Source organism: Megascapheus bottae, chromosome 16 (assembly GCF_031878675.1).
Source record: "Megascapheus bottae isolate mThoBot1 chromosome 16, mThoBot2.hap1, whole genome shotgun sequence".
Taxonomy (NCBI): domain Eukaryota; kingdom Metazoa; phylum Chordata; class Mammalia; order Rodentia; family Geomyidae; genus Megascapheus; species Megascapheus bottae.
In genome coordinates, this window is record NC_143524.1 from 158,008 (window position 1) to 178,521 (window position 20,514).

The 20,514-nt window shown below is 61.3% G+C and overlaps 1 protein-coding gene across 1 annotated transcript; it reads left to right on the top strand.

The window, feature by feature from the left end:
- Positions 1 to 1,946: 1,946 nt before the first annotated feature.
- B4galnt4 (beta-1,4-N-acetyl-galactosaminyltransferase 4) lies at positions 1,947 to 14,892 on the top strand. Its single transcript, XM_090347066.1, has 20 exons — positions 1,947 to 2,117; positions 5,546 to 5,649; positions 6,091 to 6,186; positions 6,450 to 6,545; positions 6,625 to 6,715; positions 6,811 to 6,911; positions 7,027 to 7,094; positions 7,314 to 7,392; positions 8,479 to 8,545; positions 8,646 to 8,780; positions 8,867 to 8,976; positions 9,084 to 9,184; positions 9,286 to 9,386; positions 9,461 to 10,376; positions 12,054 to 12,331; positions 12,405 to 12,558; positions 12,632 to 12,704; positions 12,767 to 12,920; positions 14,320 to 14,446; positions 14,682 to 14,892. Exons 1-20 carry the CDS (start codon positions 1,967 to 1,969, stop codon positions 14,803 to 14,805), a joined length of 3,126 nt encoding a protein of 1,041 aa, XP_090203192.1. The 5' UTR covers positions 1,947 to 1,966; the 3' UTR covers positions 14,806 to 14,892.
- The last annotated feature ends 5,622 nt before the right edge of the window (positions 14,893 to 20,514 follow it).

Genomic DNA, 20,514 nt, shown 5'->3' on the forward strand with positions numbered 1-20,514 from the left:
ATTCCTCGGTACCACATACATAGAAAAAAGCCGGAAGTGGTGCTGAGGCTCAAGTGGTAGAGCTCTAGCCTTGAGAAAGTCCAAGGACAGTGCTCAGGCCCTGAGCTCAAGCCCAGGACTGGCAAAAAAAAAAAAAAAAAGAAAAGAAAAAAGCTGGAAGTGGTGCTGAGGCTCAAGTGGTAGAGCTCTAGCCTTGAGAAAGTCCAAGGACAGTGCTCAGGCCCTGTGCTCAAGCCCAGGACTGGCAAAAAAAAAAAAAGAAAAGAAAAGAAAAATGAAAATGGCGCTGTGGCTCCTTTGGTAAACCTAAGGACAGTGCTCAGGCCCTGAGCTCAAGCCCAGGACTGGCAAAAAAAAAAAAAAAAAGAAAGAGAAGATTGTCACCGACTTTAGTGCCTGAGCTGGAGATCCTCAGATTTCTGCCTCCAGAGGTGTTAGGGTTACAGGTGAGAGCCACCACGCCTGGCTAAGTCTGTGAGACTCTCATCTCCAGTTAACCACTAGAAAACCAGAAGTGGGGCTGTGGCTCTAGCCTTGGGCTGAAGAGCTCAAGAACAACTCCCAGGCCCAGAGCTCAAGCCCCACTGCATAACACCTTAATAACAACAAGGAATTCTATTTTCAAATGCACATGCAGTTTGATAAGCATTCTCTGAACATGCAGACACCACCACTTCAGAAAGCAGATGGAGGGTAGAGAGTGAAGCAGCGGCTGATGCGACATTTTACAAGATGGCATTTGCAAGACGGAGCCAATTTGACTTTGTGCGCCCAGTGGCACAGAGTGAGGGTGGGACGGTGTTCAAACCAAGAAGCGGCCTTTCAGATGCCGCCGTGCGCCCGGCGGCCTGGGACCGGCCGGGACGGAGTGGACAGGAGGCGGCTCCAAGGCCGCTCCTCTCTCCGGAGCAGAGCCGCAGGGCGCAGCTGACCGGGCACCGGGCGTCCCCTGCGCTGGAGGAGAGGACGGCCCCGGCCCTGCCCCCCGTCCTACCCCCCCTCCTCGTCCTGCCCCCGGGTCCTGCCCCCCCCCCGGTCCTACCCCCCCCTCGTCCTGCCCCCGGGTCCTGCTCCCCCCCCCGGCCCTACCCCCCCCCCTCGTCCTGCCCCGGGTCCTGCCCCCCCCGTCCTGCCCCCCCCTTGTCCTGCCCCCCCTCCCCGGTCCTGCCCCCCCCTCCCCGGTCCTACCCCCCCTCCTCGTCCTGCCCCCGGGTCCTGCCCCCCGCCGGTCCTGCCCCCCCCCCCCCCGGCCCTGCCCCGCGTGTCCGTGAGGCTGAGGCGAGGAGGTCTCGCGGCCGCAGCCCGGGCAGCGGAGGCGCCCTGGAGAGCCAGCGGAACGCGCAGGGATGGACAGACACTCGGTCCACCCGGCCTCCCCGCGGTCCCCGTGCGCCCTCCCCGCGCTCGGCCTCGGTCACCCGTCCTCCGCCCCCGGGGGCCCGGCTCGGCGGCCCGCACGGCCCCCCGCTCCACAGCCTCCTCCGCGTCACCGGAGACCTCTCCTCGCGGTCTCTCCGGGCGGGGACGCGGCGCTCCCTCCCGCGCCGCCCCGCCTGCGCCCGCCCCGCCTCCGCGCGCCGCCGATTGGCTCCCCGCGGGCCGGCCGGGGCGGATTGGCTCGCGCCGCGCGGCCGCCGGTCCCGCGCCACGGCGGGCAGCCCCGCTGCGTGGATGCCGCCCGCGCCGCCGCGGCCTCGAGGAGCGCGGAGCGGAGCGGAGCGGGGGCGGCCGGGCGGGGCGGCCGGGCGGGGCGGGCCTGGGGGAGCCGCGCCCGCCGCCCGCCGGGCCACCTCGGGCGGGGCGGCCCGGGGGTCGCGACGGCCGCACCCGGTGGCCGCGCGCGCGCGGCGGACAAAGGGCCATGCGGGGCCGCAGGCGCTGAGCGCGGCGGGGCGCGCCGGGGGATGCGGGGCGGGGCGGCGGGGGCCCGGGGGCCGCGAGGACACCCCTGACCGCGGCGGCCGTGATGCCGCGGCTCCCGGTGAAGAAGATCCGCAAGCAGATGAAGCTGCTGCTGCTGCTGCTGCTGCTCACCTGCGCCGCGTGGCTCACCTACGTGCACCTGAGCCTGGCGCGCCAGGGCCGCGCGCCGCGCCAGCGCCCGGGCCACGGGCGAGGTACGCGGGCGCGGGGGGGCGCGGGGGGCGGCGGGGGCCGCGGGCGGGGGCGCGGGAGGGCGGCGGCCGTGGGGGGAGGGGGCCCTGCGGCCCCGGAGATGCCGGTGACGTCAGCGGTGACGCGGAGACCCTCGGGGAGGGTCCTCGTCCCGCGGACCCGGGGGTCCTTGGCCAGAGCTCCCGGCCCAGCCCAGGAGAGGCTGGCCAGGCCTGCCTCCACCACTTGGCTACTTAGCAGGACCTCAGTTTCCCTACCAACTGAGGAGGGCGAGGGCAGGGGAAGCCCAGCTTCTCACCCCAGGGTCAGTGGAGAGCTGCCCGTGTGCGCTGAGACCCGTGGAGAGCCAGTGCGCCACGGTCTGCGGCCCGCAGCCCCGAGGGCAGAGGGTGAGTCCACGCGCAGAGGATCTCGCGCGCTGGTGAGCCCCCAGAGCAAAGGCCCAGGGGAGGGCCTCGGAGATGACACATTTTGGGGAGGCAAGGACAGAAGAAGAGGCAGGCACAAGAGCACCAAGAGTATGGACTCCTCTGGCCAGTCCCCTCCGCTTGTGAAGGAAGTCCTGAGCCTGTGTGGCAGGGAAGCTCAGAGCAGTGACACTGACTCACCATATCCTGGGCCACCCCACCAGTGGGCCCTGGTCCTATTTCTGCCTTCCACCTGTGGAATCCCCTCTGCCTTTGTGCAGGCCTGGACACCTGCCTCAGACCCTGCCCCGCCTTCCCTAGCCAGGGGCTGAGGACTGGTCCCCACCACCAAGGGGGTTACCTGAACCCATGTACCTCATATTGCCACATCTTCAAAAGATCCCTGACACTATCTCAAAAGAAGCCTCAACCTCACCCCAATGTCAGCTGACAGGACTGAAACCAGAGCTCTCAGCTCCCATGGGCTGCCTCTATGGGTTTCTCCGCTGCCACAGGCCTCCAGTCCAACTTCCTGAGAAGTCAAGGAGTCTGAACTCAACCTAGGGAGGGCGGTGTATGCATAGAAGCTACACCCTGCTCTCACTGGACTTCCCTGCTCTCGCATGTACCAGAGGGATAGCAGGGAGACAGGTCAGTTGGACCTGACTCCTCCTAGGTAGGTGAGGGCTGTTCTGGTCCTGGAAGGTCAAAAGTGCCAATTGGCACTGAGAAGAGCCGCCTGGGCTCTTGTCCTGTCCAGCAGCTGCTTGGCTTCTCCCATCAGACATTGCTGAGGCTTTTCAGACTGGCCAGTGCCCCAGCATACAGCACACAGAGGCCCCAGGGATGGGAAGTTGAGGCTTGTGGCAAGCCTCAGGCCCTACAAAATGGTGGTGGCAACCTGACCTAGAGCTGCACTACAAATGCTTCTAATGCTTCTAGATGCCTGGACTTAGCTTGCTGGGCTGTGGACATCTGTAGCAGCCAAGTTCCCGGCTACTTGCTTACTTCCCAGCTAGTCAGAAGTATCTGGAATCAGGACCCTGGGGAGAAGCACGGTAGGAGGGTTTCACTGGGTGGGAGCCCACAGGCATCCAGGCCAGTGTGGTCTCCGCTGCGCTTTTATAGAACTCTGGCTCCTAAGGTGGACCAGGAGACGAGTCCTGGTGCCAGTCTGGGAACTCCAGAGCCGTGTCCATCAGTTGGAGCACCAAGAGGGCTGAAACAGGCCACAAAGAGACTTCCTACCTCAAGAGCTCAGGTCCCAGGGTGTAGGCCCCGAGGGATGTGTAGGACGTTTATGGAGAAGGCCCAACAAATAGAGTGAAATGGGACAGAGATAGCCGGCCTCCGGCTTAGGGGAGGAAACAGGCTGTGGATTTTTCTCAGTCTATCTGTGAAGGGTACCATCTAGGGAAACAGCCTCTCTTCCCAGGCCCACCTTGATGCCAGGCATTCTGGTAGACTGCCCGTTGTGCCCTCTCTTCCCAGGGCCACCTAGATGCCAGATCCTCTGGTAGACTGCCTGGTGTGCCCTCCCTTCCCAGGACCACCTTGATGCCAGGTCCTCTGGTAGACTCCAGTGTGCCCTCTCTTCCCAGGGCTCCCTTGATGCCAGGTCCTCTGGTAGTCTGCCCGGTGTGCCCTCTCTTCCCAGGCCCACCTTGATGCCAGGCATTCTGGTAGACTGCCCGTTGTGCCCTCTCTTCCCAGGGCCACCTAGATGCCAGATCCTCTGGTAGACTGCCTGGTGTGCCCTCCCTTCCCAGGCCCACCTTGATGCCAGGCATTCTGGTAGACTGCCCATTGTGCCCTCTCTTCCCAGGGCCACCTAGATGCCAGATCCTCTGGTAGACTGCCTGGTGTGCCCTCCCTTCCCAGGACCACCTTGATGCCAGGTCCTCTGGTAGACTCCAGTGTGCCCTCTCTTCCCAGGGCTCCCTTGATGCCAGGTCCTCTGGTAGTCTGCCCGGTGTGCCCTCTCTTACCAGGGCCACCTTGATGCCAGGTATTCTGGTAGACTGCCCGGTGTGCCCTCTCCTCCCAGGGCCACCTTGATGCCAGGTCCTCTGGTAGTCTGCCCGGTGTGCCCTCTCTTACCAGGGCCATCTTGATGCCAGGTATTCTGGTAGACTGCCCGGTGTGCCCTCTCTTCCCAGGGCCACCTTGATGCCAGGTCCTCTGGTAGTCTGCCCGGTGTGCCCTCTCTTCCCAGGGCCACCTTGATGCCAGGTCCTCTGGTAGTCTGCCCGGTGTGCCCTCTCTTCCCAGGGCCACCTTGATGCCAGATCCTCTGGTAGACTGCCTGGTGTGCCCTCCCTTCCCAGGGCCACCTTGATGCCAGGTCCTCTGGTAGACTCCAGTGTGCCCTCTCTTCCCAGGGCCACCTTGATGCCAGGCCCTCTGGTAGACTGCCCGTTGTGCCCTCTCTTCCCAGGGCCACCTTGATGCCAGGTCCTCTGGTAGTCTGCCCGGTGTGCCCTCTCTTCCCAGGGCCACCTTGATGCCAGGTCCTCTGGTAGACTGCCCGGTGTGCCCTCCCTTCCCAGGGCCACCTTGATGCCAGGCCCTCTGGTAGACTGCCCGGTGTGCCCTCTCTTCCCAGGACCACCTTGGCCAAGGCAATAGACGGCATGAGTGCAGGTTGCATGGCTTAGCCCTAGGACAACTGTGCTGGCTTTCCTGACCACCAGGCCCTGCAGTCACCTTGATTTCTTTGTCTGAGTGAGGCATACTCTTCAGCCACATGGGAAAGGATCTGAGAACTCCCCATAGTCTGGAATTCTTCCTGAGGCAGAGCCACTCAGTGAAAATGACAAGATGGGCACCTATGCCCCTGCTCCCCGCCAGAAGTTGGGGGTCAGGAAGAGCTGGTGAAGGGCCCAGTGTGAGGAAGCAGACAAGCAAGGAGAGGCTCCAGCAGCAATTTCTTACCCTGCTCTGGCTGTGTGGGACAGGCTTCCCCATGTGCCAGCTGACACTCCCAGTAAAGGGTCCAGACAGCCCTCCTTTGCCATCCACAGATGGGGAGAAGCTGCCCAGCGTGACAGATGGCCGTGGTGTCCGAGCACTGCCATCCACGCAGAGGGTGGAAGACTCCAGTGAGAGCCGTGAGGAGGAGCATGCGGTAAGCAGTAACTGTTGGAAGAACTAATACATATACAAGACATTGTGCCACTGCTTGTCCATGTGAGTGCCGGCAGCAGACATAGGTGGTGGGAATGTGGTTAGCCATGTCTACATTGCCGTCAGGGCATGAGCAGCTTTAGCGCGCTCTGCTCAAGCCAGTGAGATTGTAAAGTTGTCTTGCTGTGTCTGCCTGGGGTGGGGTGGGTGGTGACCCTGCCTGGGCTGGGGCGTGGTGGTGGCGACCCTGCCTGGGCTGGGGCGTGGTGGTGGCGACCCTGCCTGGGCTGGGGCGTGGTGGTGGCGACCCTGCCTGGGCTGGGCGTGGTGGTGGTGACCCTGCCTGGGCTGGGCGTGGTGGTGGTGACCCTGCCTGGGCTGGGGCGTGGTGGTGACCTTGCCTGCCCTTGGAATGCTAACCCTACTGGCCGTCCTCCTGAAGTCCGAGGGTTGGGACCCAAACGTGCTATTTCCTGGAGGGGCAGGGAGGCCCCCACCACTGAACCTCACACATCAGTCTCCCCCATGGAGACAGGAGGTGAGCTCTGCTGGGCTGTGTGGGCTGGGAGGGGAGGCGGGAGGGAGAAGGGGTGGGAGGGAGGAGGGAGGGAGGGAGGAGGTGAAGGAGGAGGAGGTAGAGGAGGAACAGGAGGAGGAGGAGGGGGAGGAGGAGGAGGGGGAGGAGGGGGAGGGGGAGCTGGTGGAGGAGGAGGGGGAGCTGGTGGAGGAGGAGGAGGAGCAGGAGGAGGAGGAGCAGGAGCAGGAGCAGGAGGAGGTGGAGGAAGCCTCTCTGGCTCCCAGTTCAAGGGGCAGGCGAACTTGCACGTGTTTGAGGACTGGTGTGGAGGCGCCGTGGACCACCTGAGGAGGAACCTGCACTTCCCGCTCTTCCCTCATGTGAGTGCCCCAGGACTGCGGGGTTGGGGGGCTGGGCGCCCCAGCAGGCCTTGGTGTCACTGGTCACTGCCCTCCCCAGATGCGCACCACTGTGAAGAAGCTGGCAGTGTCTCCCAAGTGGAAGAACTACGGACTCCGGATTTTTGGCTTCATTCACCCAGCAAAAGATGGTGTGGGGGTGGGGGGTGCCAAGGGCGGGTGTAAGAGGTGGGGCAGTGGTGTGAAGAGCTGGGCCCCCTGAACCAGCCCCTGTGCCGTGGGCTAGGGGACATCCAATTCTCTGTGGCTTCCGACGACAACTCTGAGTTCTGGCTGAGTGTGGACGAGAGCCCAGCAGCTGCCCAGCTTATAGCCTTTGTAGGCAAGGTACACCCTTCCCTGTCCCCAGATTCTGTCCCCAGTCCTCCACACAGGCTGTCCTTGCAGGGCCTCCTGTAGCCTCTTGGGAATAGGTCCTTACCGTCGCTGCTGTTACTTCTAGACTGGCTCTGAGTGGACTGCACCTGGCGAGTTCACCAAGTTCAGCTCCCAGGTGTCCAAGCCCAGGCGGTGAGTGAGCTGGGGCACGTGTTATGGGCTCAAGTGTGTTCGTGGGTGAAGGAGAAACTGGGAGAATCTCCTTACACCATGCACAAGTCTTGTGCTGGTCTGACCACTGGCCTGCCGAGAGCAGCCCAGAGTGGTGTGGGAACTAACCCCCTTCTCTGGGCTCTCCCTCTGTCTGGGGTTCCTGGACATGATGAGGAGACAAGTTTTTCGTGTCCACAGGCTCATGGCCTCCCGGAAATACTACTTTGAACTGCTTCACAAGCAGGATGACCGGGGCTCAGACCATGTGGAAGTGGGTGTGAGTATGAGCGGCCTTCCCTAGAGGCTCAGGAGACCAGCACCCCACCCCTCCTTCCTCCCTCCCACCTTCTTGCAAGACTGTTTCAGTATGGTCCCAGGCCCAAAGGACCTCCCATCTACCCGATGAGGCAGGTGCAGGGGTGTGAGCCCAGGTCAGGAGCATCTGTTGTACTGGCCAGGGGTGCAGAGGGGACACCTGAGTGGCTTTCAGCAGGCAGGCATGAAAGGAAAAGAGTTTGGGGGTAGGAAGTGCTGTTTCTTAATTCCAGACCTAGAGAATAGACCTGTGTCTCCCAGCACCCCCTGGGACCTAAGGGGTCTGGTGGCCATGCCAGGCCCATCTGCAATGTCACACAGGACAGTGAAGGCTGTTCTGAGGATGAAGCAGTGAGATTTTCATTCCAAGAAAACCCCCGGGCCAGTCAGTCTAGAAAGGCTGAGGGCTGAGAGGAGCCTTGGGGAGAGAATTTAGGCAGGTTAGAGGTGGGAGGTAGTTTCCCCAGAAAGACAAAGGAAGTAGTATAGGAAGGAGATTGGTTCTCAGCCTGAGTGCCACAGGCATTGCATGTGTCTAGCATGTGTGATCGCTGTGAGCCCAACTCAGCAGGCTAGAGACACGATTTGGGCTAATTCTGGGGAGGATAAGAGGCAAGAGGCAGGCATGGAAGGGAAAGAGTTTGGGAGTAGGAAATGCTGGGTCCTTAGTGACAAGGACCCAGGGTAAGCGAGGCCTGAGTCTGCAAAGGCATAGCTACAGAGGTGGACCCAGGGAGGGAAGGGTGCCAAGTCTGGCCCTTTGAAGTCCAGCAGTCAGCTCAGGAGAGCGATGGTATAAAACCAGGGATCTGATGGGATTTGAAGCCATATCTAGTAAGACTAAAAGGAAGGGAAGTCAAAAAGGGGAGGCCGCAAAGCTGGGGGATCCAGATCTGCCCCTGGAGCCCTTCAGCCTAGACCTAGGTCCCCTTTCCCATCCACTCTCCATGTTTCCTGCATCCTTGGAGATGGCTCCCCCTTGTCTCCCCATCGTGAGCCAGGAAGAGCCCTCCCTGGATGCCATCTCTCTCCTGTACCCAACCCCTAGTGGCGAGCCTTCCTGCCTGGTCTGAAGTTCGAGATCATTGCCTCTGCTCACCTCTCCCTATACACAGGTGCGGAGCTGGCACCTTTGGGGAAGGGACTGCCTCTGGCAGTTGGGTCTGGATGGGAATGGGAGGAGGGTGAAGGCTCCAGGCTTCCTTCTGCCCTCAGATGAGTCAGCCCTGATGATGGACCGTGTGGCTCACATCCCTCAGTCTCGAGCCAGCCATGTGGGCAGTCGCTTTCCACAGCAGGAGCCCGGTGTGGACATGCTGCGGCCAGACCCCAGGGACACCTTCTTCCTCAGTGAGAGGGGGCTGGAAAGGGGATGGAGGGGGGGGCTGGGGGGACCGAGGGTCAGATCGGGACACAAAGTAGCTGCCCCTTACCAGCTCCTCGGATAGAGCCTTCGAGCCTGGAGAATGTACTGGAGCCATGCACCTACGCCCCTACCTACATCCTCAAGGATTTTCCCATTGCCAGATACCAGGGACTGCAATTTGTAAGTGCCCTGCCCAGGCTTCCTAAGCCTGGTCCACTGCTGTGGTTTCCCCTAAGCAGCCTCAGCCTCTCTTAACATACACCCTAAGCCCCTGGCTGTACCTCCAGGTGTACCTGTCCTTCGTGTATCCCAATGACTACACCCGCCTCACTCACATGGAGACAGACAACAAGTGCTTCTACCGAGAGTCTCCCTTGTACCTGGAAAGGTGGGTGGGGGTAGGGTGGGAGGTTCCTTCAGAAGCAAGAGCAGAGCCTCAGCAACAAAGCTCTCTGATGCCCTGCCCTGTCCTGGCCTGCCCTGTCCCAGGTTTGGGTTCTATAAATACATGAAGATGGACAAGGAGGAGGGAGAGGAGGATGAAGAGGAGGAGGTACAACGTCGTGCCTTCCTCTTCCTCAACCCAGGTGGTAAGTGTCCCCAAGCCCTCAGGGTGCCCAGCCTGCTGGCCTGGCCCTGCCAGCTTACCACGCGCTCCTGGCAGACTTTCTGGACGATGAGGATGATCGGGAGCTGCTGGACAATCTGGAGCCCACAGAGGCCTCTGTGCCACAGAACAACCACCCAACCCCCGCCTCGGTGGCCTCCACCAAGACTGAGATGCTGATGACAGCCACTCCTGCCCCGCCGACACCCAGTTCTCCGGATGGACAGACTCCCAGGCATTCCCGGGCCCTGAGCTGGGCTGCCCGGTCCTTGCCCCTCCTTTTGGGCCAAGCCCCACCCCTGCACACAGCACCCTCAAAGGTGTATGTGACAAGGGTGCGGCCCGTGCAGCCTAGACCTCGGGCTTCCCGGAAGGCACTGCCTGACCCACCCTGGCCACCTTTCCCCAGGGTCTTCCTTCGCCCCAGACCCCTGCCCAGAGTGCAGCTGCGGGCACCACCACGCTCTCCGCAGCCCCACGCCCGCAGGACCAGTGGTCAGCAGGCCACAAAGCCGAGGCCTTCAGCCCGGACGCAGGCCACCCAAAGAGGCCAGGGGGCCCCCATGCACACCCAGGAGCTTGGAGTGCCAACTGTGGACTTAAAGTCATCAACTGAGGCAAAACCCGTGACCTCCTTTCTCAGCTTGTCCCAGGTGTCCAGGCCACAGCTGGCTGGGCAGGGTGAGGAGGAGGAGGAGGAGGAGGATGGAGAGGAGGACGGGCCCCCAGGTGAAGAGGCTGTATCAGATGACAGCGAGGAGGAAGAGGCTGTGGCACGGCCCCTGGGCCGCTGGCGAGAGGACGCCATCAATTGGCAGCGCACATTCAGCGTGGGCACCGTGGACTTTGAGCTGCTGCGCTCAGACTGGAACGACCTGCGCTGTAATGTGTCAGGAAACCTGCAGCTGCCTGAGGCGGAGGCGGTGGATGTGGTGGCCCAGTACATGGAGAGGCTCAATGAGCACCATGGCGGGTATGGGGGGAACAGTGGCTCAGTGAGCACTGTGGTGGGTGTGGAGGGAACAGTGGCTCAGTGAGCACTGTGGTGGGTGTAGGGGGAACAATGGCTCAGTGAGCACTGTGGTGTGGAGGGGAACAGCGGCTCAGTGAGCACTGTGGTGGGTACGTGGGGGCCATGACTCAGTGAACACTAGGGTGGGATTGAGGAACGACAGTGCAATAAGAACCGTGGAGCCTGGTGGCTGAATAAAAGCCACAACAGGTGCAGGGGTCCATGGGTGCCACAGATGCAGAGGAATGGAAACGACTGTGCAGCCTTTCAGTGAACTCCGTGGTAGTATGGGGGGTGGGGGCAACAGCCCGGTGAGCACCATGGACAGCGAGCTGGGGCAGCAGTGGCTCGGTGAGTGCCATGCCATGGTCATAGGGGTCACCTGAAGAGAGGGCTCCATGGGCTCACAGACTTTCCTGGGGCATCAACAGTGTAGTTCTCTGGAGCTCCAGACTGCCTCTCCTCTGCGCCTGCTCTGCCCACGTGTACGTTCCTTCCCTGCTCAAGATGGTTGTCAAGGTTAGGTGTTACCTGAGAATCCCGCCCAAGGCTGGTTCCTGTGTTGCTGGACCCCGGAGCCCTAAATCTGCCTACCTGACTGCAAGGCTTAGTGGTCAGTCTCGGGCAGATGCTGGGCAGGCAGCCTATTCTGGGGTACAGACACACCCTCAGGTCAGCTAAGCATACCTAGACCCTTCATCTCCCGAATGGTGCCGAGGTCTTCACAGCAGCTCTGAGAACAGCTCCAGGGGCAGGCACAGGGCTCCTGCCCCTGGTCCTCAGATCTCCCAAGCCCCGGGAATCCAACTTGCCTCCACCTCATGCTGAGAGCTAGGACCTAAGGGCATGCTGTGTTGTACCAATCCTGAGGGAAAGGTACAATCTGCATGGGACAGCAAGCCAAGGTGCCAGCTGGGCAGAAGGTGAACACAGCCAAGCTGGACAGACAGTTCTGAGCAAGGCAGGGGCTGAACCCTGGGTTTGCACAGGTTGCCTAGGCTATGCTGGGTGTGCGCTGCCTTACTGGAAGAGTGACAGTCTTGTTCCAGGGTGGTAGGTGGCAGCTAGGGAAGTACTTTACGCTAGGTGGTTCAGAAAGCAGGCCTGCCCTTAGTGTCAGCTTCCTGAGGGCAGCGAGGTGCCCCGTGGACATGCAGAGGCCTGTCCGGCCCAGCAGTCGTAACTGCCCCTACTTCTGCCTGCTTGGGCCCAGGCTGTGGGTGTCCCTAAGGAGTGACCAGGTGCGTTTGGGGACAGAAATTCCCTGGCTTGGGAAAGAGCCAAAATGGGTAGTGGACAGGTCAGAGGTCACGGTGGGGGGCTTGTGATACCGGTAGGCAGGCCCGCTGGTCAGCAGGGGCTGGTAGGAGACCATGAACAGGGCCTACTGCTTGAGGGCGGAGGGGAAGACTGGTCAGAAAGACGGGGAGGCCCAGGGGGAAGCCCAGCCGCCGCCTCCCGAGGTGCTGGGAGGAGCCCGGCGGGTCGAGCTGAATCTAGACAAAGAAGCCTCCCCAGAGGCAAAGGCAGGGCTTGGAGGGCACTGGGAGGAGAGTGCAGGCAGGGAGGGGGGCGGGGGGGGGGGAGTAGGGGGGCGGGGAGGCCTGCTGACCCCCTCCCCCCCCCCCCCCCCCGCAGGCGCTTCGCGCTCCTGCGCATCGTGAACGTGGAGAAGCGGCGCGACTCGGCGCGGGGGAGCCGCTTTCTGCTGGAGCTGGAGCTGCAGGAGCGCGGGGGCCGCCGCCTGCGCCTGTCCGAGTACGTCTTCCTCCGGCTGCCGGGGGCGCGGGCCGCGGACGCCGCGGGCGCGGGGAGTCCCGAGCCCGCCTCGTGGCGCCCGGACGGCCGCCCGGAGCTCTGCAGGCCGCTGCGCCTGGCCTGGCGCCAGGACGTCATGGTGCACTTCATCGTGCCAGGTAGCGGGCGGGCGCGGGCGGGCGGGCGGGCGGGGCCGAGGCGGACGAGCCCACGCCGCTGCGCCCCTCTCAGTGAAGAACCAGGCCCGCTGGGTGGCACAGTTTCTGGCGGACATGGCGGCACTGCACGCGCGCACTGGGGACTCGCGCTTCAGCGTCGTCCTGGTGGACTTCGAGAGCGAGGACATGGACGTGGAGCGCGCGCTGCACGCGGCGCGGCTGCCCGGGTAAGGCCCGCCGGAGAGGCCCGCAGGCCCGCGAGCCCGGGCGGCTGAGGCTGAGCCGCTCCTCCCCTGCCAGGTTCCGGTACCTGAGACGAGCCGGGAACTTCGAGCGCTCGGCGGGGCTGCAGGCCGGCGTGGACGCGGTGGAGGTCAGTGCGGGCGGGGGGGTCCCCGCGGGAGGGGCCGGCCGCTCAGACCTCTGGCCCCGCAGGACCCCAGCAGCATCGTGTTCCTCTGCGATCTGCACATCCACTTCCCGCTCAGCGTCCTCGACAGCATCCGGAAGCACTGCGTGGAGGGCAAGCTGGCCTTCGCCCCGGTGGTGATGCGCCTGGGCTGCGGGAGCTGGCCGGGCCACCCGCGCGGTAAACCCCGGAACCGCATCCGTGCCCCACCCTGAACCGCGCGGCGAACCCCCGAACCGCATCCGTGCCCCACCCCGAACCGCGCGGCGAACCCCCGAACCGCACCCGTGCCCCACCCCGAACCGCGCGGCGAACCCCCGAACCGCATCCGTCCCCTACCCCGCACACGTTGAACCCCCTACCCGCACCCGTGCCCCCACCCCCGAACCGCATCCATCCCCTACCCCGCACACGGTGAACCCCCGAACCGCACCCGTGCCCCCACCCCGCACATGGTGAACCCCCAAACCGCATCTGTCCCCCCACCCCGCAAATGGTGAACCCCGTAACCGCTCAGTGAACCCCCAACCGCATCTGTCCCCCCACCCCCGAACCGCATCAATCTCCCCGCGCGGTGAACCCCCGAACCGCATCCATCCCGCACGGTGAACCCCCGCACGGTATCCCACACACACAGTATCCCTCCGCCCCGCGGCAGGCATCTCCCACTCACCAGCAGAGCCCTGAGGCCCCAGGGCTTCCCCTGCCTTCAGGGTGGGCTGCAACCCCGACTCCAGAAACCCGAGGGGCTGAGCTTGAAGACCACCTCCCCGTCCATGCCACCTGCACTGGGCTCTAAGACCACCTCCCCGTCCATCACCTGCACTAGGCTCTAAGACCACCTCCCCGTCCATGCCGCCTGCACTGGGCTCTAAGACCACCTCCCCGTCCATGCCGCCTGCACTGGGCTCTAAGACCACCTCCCCGTCCATGCCGCCTGCACTGGGCTCTAAGACCACCTCCCCGTCCATGCCGCCTGCACTGGGCTCTAAGACCACCTCCCCGTCCATGCCGCCTGCACTGGGCTCTAAGACCACCTCCCCGTCCATGCCGCCTGCACTGGGCTCTAAGACCACCTCCCCGTCCATGCCGCCTGCACTGGGCTCTAAGACCACCTCCCCGTCCATGCCGCCTGCACTGGGCTCTAAGACCACCTCCCCGTCCATGCCGCCTGCACTGGGCTCTAAGACCACCTCCCCGTCCATGCCGCCTGCACTGGGCTCTAAGACCACCTCCCCGTCCATCACCTGCACTGGGCTCTAAGACCACCTCCCCGTCCATCACCTGCACTGGGCTCTAAGACCACCTCCCCGTCCATGCCACCTGCACTGGGCTCTAAGACCACCTCCCCGTCCATGCCACCTGCACTGGGCTCTAAGACCACCTCCCCGTCCATGCCGCCTGCACTGGGCTCTAAGACCACCTCCCCGTCCATCACCTGCACTGGGCTCTAAGACCACCTCCCCGTCCATCACCTGCACTGGGCTCTAAGACCACCTCCCCGTCCATGCCGCCTGCACTGGGCTCTAAGACCACCTCCCCATCCATGCCACCGGCACTGAGCGCCGCCCTCCACCAGGTTACTGGGAGGTGAACGGCTTCGGTCTCTTCGGCATCTACAAGTCGGACTTCGACAGCGTGGGCGGCATGAACACGGAGGAGTTCCGGGACCAGTGGGGGGGCGAGGACTGGGAGCTGCTGGACAGGTAGGTGACCACCCTGGGTCCTCCCCAGGGAGCCCGGGGCCGCAGGGCCAGCCCCTGTCCCCCAGCCCCCTCCCCGACTCCTCCCCAGGGAGCCCCAGGACGCAGGGCCGACCTCCCATCCCGAGTCTACAGGGCCTGAGCCCTGCCTGTGCACACACCTCCTCTCCCCCTCTCCCCCCCACCCCCGTCCACCCTCGAGTCCAGCAGGCTGCTGACCCTCCTCCCACCCCCCCAGGGTCCTGCAGGCAGGGCTGGAGGTGGAGCGGCTGCGGCTGCGGCACTTCTACCACCACTATCACTCCAAGAGGGGCATGTGGGGCACGCGGAGCCACAAGGGCACCCGTGTGGAGCCGTCCTGAGAGCAGGAGCCCCGGCCGGCCGGAGACCAGACCGGGCCAGCTGGAGACCCAGCCGGCTGCCGAGCCAGGCAGAGACCTGGCCAGCTGGAGACCCTGCCGGCTGCTGAGCCAGGCGGCCACAGCTGGGGACGCTGCCCTGGAGCCCCGCCACCGCCAGGCCCGTGCCATGGGAGCCTTCGTGGCCCGCCCCGCACCTTGGGTCCCACACTCCACACTGATTTCTGTGAAATTTTCTGTAGCGATGACCTTGTTTCCAGGATTTCCGAGAGTTGTGTCTGTTCTGTTTTTTATTCAGAATGAAATGAACTATTTTTTTTTTAGTTCTGACTTCTACTCTGTGCTTGTTCTCTCAGGAGACCCTGAGTACCTCTGAATACCCTTGCTGGCCCCATCCCCTTGCTTCCTTCCTTTCCTTAGCTTCTGGCGTTTCTTCCTCTCCACCCAGGGCCCACAGAGTCTGGACACTAAGAAAAGAACTGCAGGAGGATTTCCACAGTCTGCTGCCCAGCCAGCAGATGTCAGACACAGACAAGAAGCACCCACAGAGCAGGGACACCAGCCCACCACAGACCACCCACTGCCCCAGTGCCTACACCATCCTCTTATTTTTGTCAGTCTTGGGGCTTGAACTCTGGGCCTGGGCGCTGTCCCTTGGCTCTTCAGCTCGAGGCTAGCGCTCTGCTACTTGAGCCACATCACCACTTCCGGTTTTCTGGTGGTTCACTGGAGGTGAGAGTCTCACAGACCTTTATGCCCAGGCTGGCTTTGAACCACGATCCTCAGATCTCAGCCTCCTGAGTAGCTAAGAATATAGGCGTGAGCCACTGTGCCCAGCTCATCGTCTTTTTTTTTTTTTTTTTTTTTTTTTTTTGCCAGTCCTGGGCTTGAGCTCAGGGCCTGAGCACTGTCCTTGGACTTTCTCAAGGCTAGAGCTCTACCACTTGAGCCTCAGCACCACTTCTGGCTTTTTGCTATGTATGTGGGGTACCGAGGAATCGAACCCGGGTCTTCATGCATGCTAGGCAACCACTTTAACCACTAGGCTAAACTCCCGGCCCCTCTGAAAAGTCTTATCAGAAAAATCATCACCACTCATAGATGTTGCGAAATATGAAACAAAGTACTAGATTTAAGAGTTTACAAACTGGCTATGGCGGAGGTAGCCTTGAGCTGAAGAGCTCAGAAACAGCACACAGGCTCAGCGTTCAAGCCTCATGACCCACAAAAAAAAAAAGAGGTTACAATGCTACTTTAGCAATCTAAAATAAAAATAACTTCTTTGAAAACCTAGTCAGGGACACAGGAGACAAGAAAAAGCACAGTGGATGAAATGGCAGGGGGGAAAAAATGCATACAAAGAACCCATGCAAAGACAACATGACAAAGCAGCAAAAGAGAAGCCAGAGTCAGGTGTGCCAGAAGCTCAAGTCTATAATTCTAATTACTCAGGAGGCTGAGGTCTGAGGAGCACAGCTGGAAGTCAGCCTGGGCAGGAAAGTCTGTGAGACTTTTATTTCCACTTAGCCACCAGAAAACCAGAATTGAAGCTGTGGCCCAAGGGGTAGGCGGTAGCCTTGAGCTGAAGAGCTCAGGGAAAACCCCCCAAGCTCAGAGTTCAAGCCCCAAGACCACCACCAACAACAACAAAAAAAGTTTCTTAAAGTAAAGGCATGTTAGAATCTGAAATAATGTCATGTCAGAAAGTGACGAATGCAGCTGGGTGTGGTGGCTCACACCTGTAATCCTAGCTACTCGGGAGGCTGAGATCTGAAGATCGAGGTTCAAAGCCAGCCCAGGCAAAAGGACCTGAGACTCTTACCTCCAATTAACCTCTAGAAAATGGGAAGTGGGGCTTGGCTCAAGGGTAGGGCGGTAGCCTTGAGCTGAAGAGCTCAGGGACAGTGCCCAGGCTGAGTTCAAGACCCATGACCCTTTAAAAAGAAAAAAGAAAGAAAGTGAGCAGTGCATATACAGATGAGGTCACTGGCTCTCAGGTGGAGTTCCCAGGGCATCACAAGAGTATGGCTCTGCCACCTGGGAGGGGAAGGATTCAGCCAGCTGTGAGACATCTGGAAGGAAAGGGTGTTCTCCGCCTGGGCTCAGGCCAAGCACAGGAACGGCTGGCAGCTCCATGGGAGCACTCACTCCAGAGTTAACCAAGCTGGGCACAGAATGAGTTCAACTTGGACAGCAGAGTCAGGAAAGGAGTCGTAGGGAGAGGGACTCTGTTTCATGCCAGACTAAAGCTTGGCACTTCAGGAGAAATGCCCCAAGAGGTGATCCAGTTTTCAGGCGAGGGCTATGAGAGCCTCTGCCATGACCCCTATTTGACTAGCCAGTGTCAGCTCCCAGATCATTCCTGTTCTGCTGCCAGACAGGGTCAGAAGCATCTCTAGGTTCCCTATTCACTTTGTAATTTCTGGAAGTCATTAACCTGGTGGAATCTCAGTTTCCCCACTGCAAAACAGAGACAGTCACAGCTCTGCCTGCCAGGGGTTCTGGTAAGCATCGAGGACACCTTTCAAACCTGTCTGGTTGGGAATTGGCCTGCACTCAGGACAGCCCAAGGCAGTGCTTCTCTCTGCCCCTGCAACTACCTGGTGTGACCCTTCCCCCTCATATTGATAAATTCCCTCTCCTTACAGAGAATCCACCCCCACCCCAAATAAATAAACAACCTCCAGGATCCCCACGGCTCAAGCCCCTGCCAGCTCTTGATCCTCTCTGCTGGGCAGGAATATCCAGTCCCTAGCCCCTTCCTCTCTTTGGACCTTCAGTTGGGCCTTGTGGCCGCTGTGCTGATTGACTTCTGTGCCCCACAACTGCACCAGAGCTGGTCATACACACCTGGTCCAGAACATGCCCAGTGCACAAAGGAGGAGCCCTTGAAGCTACAATGGACCTGTGCGGGTCCACAGAAAGCGGTGGTGTTAGCAGGGCCACAAGAACGTGCCCTTCAACTACCCAGGGAAGGCTCAAAGGCAGGGCCAGGGCAGAGGTGCCTGGGCCAGTGTACCTGAAGGCCCAGAATCAGAGAAGAAAAGCCACAGAGCAATGGGGCAACAGCCATGGGGCGAATCTGAGTGGGTTCCACACCAGTGGGTTAGGCTAGACTTTGTGGGGCTCCATCCATTGGACCTGGCCAGCACTGGATTGCATGCTTCTGGAGCTCCAAACCTTGCAGCTGTGTGGCCTCAGATGGGCTCCTTCACCTCAGTGTGCACCAGGGCATTGCCCCCCCACATCCCCGCCCAGTTCTGGGCCTTGAACTCAGGGCCTGGGCACTGACCTCAGGCTTTCTCAGGCTAGTGCTCTACCACGCACCACATCATGCACTTTCTGTGTATGTGGCACCAAGGGCTTCCGATCGGCTAGGCAAGCACTGTACCACACTCCCGGCCCTGCACCAGGGCTCTTTTGAGTGTTGTTTTTGAAAATGATTATACATTCACATCTGTAAACTTCCCCAGATCCTTCAATTTCTGCATCTTAGTATGCTCATGGCTCTCATTCCCACACTTCCTAGGCTCCTGACCTTCCAACCCCTCCCTCAAACACACAGCACACACAAACGCATGAGCAGGGCCTTCCCTCTGCCTAATACTTCTTCTAGCCAGAGGAATGCTCCCATCCTCTACACAGAGTCCTTGCCCAGGCTCTGTGACTCCAAACACCCAACTCCTCTCTGCGAGGTGACAACTGCAGGACCCACTGGGAGCACTGCTTACTCACCCCTGTGAAGGTATGCAGGCCTCAACCTACCACCTGCTCGCTAAGCCCCCTCCAGGCACTCAGCTTGCCTCTTGTCTGCTCTAGTTCTCACGTCAGCTCTCAGGAGAGGGTCCTAGGGTCGGATACAGACTGACACCTGGGGCCGAGAGCCATGGGAACCAGCCTGGCGATATCTCAAATCTCTCTATCCTGACAGTAGCTAGAGGAAGCCCCACATTATAGGTGGTTTTCTGGATGCTGTATCTCCATGCCTTCTTGGCTCCGGCTTTCTACTTGGGCTCCAATCCCACCAAAGTCCCCTGCCACAAAGTCCTGCTGTGTGGCTGTGGCCTTCCACCCTGTGCCCTCATGCAAGTTTCTGCCCCTCTGCCACTCGCCTGGCTTCTTCAGGGCTCCAGGTGGATCTGAGTGCAGGGCGGGCCCCAGCCATGCCTGGCGTGTGCCTCTAGGCCTCTCGGCGCCGCACAAACTTGTCTCCCGGGATTTTTCCACACAAAACACGTCTCCCAGGGAAGCAACCGGTCTGATGAGCTGGGTGTCGGCGTTTGTACCCCGCCCTCTGGTGCCCCCACAGAGGTGTCTTTAGGCAGAGGCTGCCCACAAGAGCTGGGCCCAGGATGGAACCCAGGATTCCTCGGCCGGCAGCAGTGGCCTCTGGGATGAACCAGGGGTCTAGCAGGATCCGGACCACCAGCCAGGTAGGATACCCAGGCCTGCCCCAACTTTATGCTGTCCCAGGGACCCGAACCTGCATTTCACCCAGGGGACACTTCACTTTTTTGGGCCCCTTTCTGCTCACCTCCACTGCACTCCTGACCTCTGCTCCTCACTCCCCTGCCCCTCCAGCTCTCCCTCCTCCCATCTTCCCACACTGCCCCTCATTGAGCTCCTCACTCCCTGCCTCCAGCCCTCCCCGCACTCCTCCCTCGCCCCACTCCAACCCTCCCCCATCCTGGGCCCACACTGCCCCTCACTCTGAATCTCATTATACACCAGGTCTCAGCCCTTAGCCCCTCCACCTTCAGAAGACCAGGACTGGCACAGATAAATGCCTGCCATGGGAAAGAGAACTCAGAGCCCAGGGCCAAGGGTCTAGAAAGAGGCAGAGGCGGTGGGGGCGGCAGCCCCAAAGATTCAGAGGAGCACAGGGGGCAGGTTGAGACAGTGCCTCTCCATGCCTAGCTCTCCTGGGATTAGCTCCAGCCCCCCAGTCTACCAGGGAACGGTGCTGGATGCTAAGGCCTGACCCAGAGCTCCTCAGAATATGCTGGTGCCCCAAACAGTCATGAACAAGCTCTTCTATGCCCACTCCAGCCTTCCCCCTCTCTCCATCCCACCCCAAGCCCCCATGACACCCCCCTCCTGCTCCCCAGCCCAGCAGGTGCTGACATGCGCCCAGTCCCTTGAGTCAATCCCCTGGGGCGCCCCGCCTGCTCGCCCTGACTCATGTGCTGGGAATGAACCTCCCATCCCAGGCCTAGGGGCAGGACCCAGGGAGAGGTGCCAGGGAGGAAGCAGGGGCCCTTTCTGAGGACCTGGACTAAGCTTCCAATCCTTCCACCCTCTCTCATCCTCGGCCTGGCCCCTGAGCACCGGACTCAGCCAGTGCAGTGCTTCTGGAGGCCGCCTCTTCCGGGCCTTGCCCAGCAAGGCTCCTTGCCCTTTCCTTACTCAGGATACTGACTGCGTGAGCCTTTGTAATCTCAGCACTAATAGGGCCCGGACCCGTGGGGTCCAGTCCTGGCGTGGGAGAATAGTCAGAGGCCAGGCCAGGCAGGACTCGAAGCCACGCAGGGCCTGTTCTTCCGCCCAGATTCCACCTTAAGCAGGCAGAGGCCCGTCCCCTCCCACCTGGCCCAGGTGTCCCGCCCCCAGCGGAGCGCTGGGCTGGGCGGGCAGGCATCTGTCTCCAGGACAGGTCTATGCGCCAGGAGGGAGGGGACTTCTGGGACAGGGCCTCAAGGGACAAGACCAGGA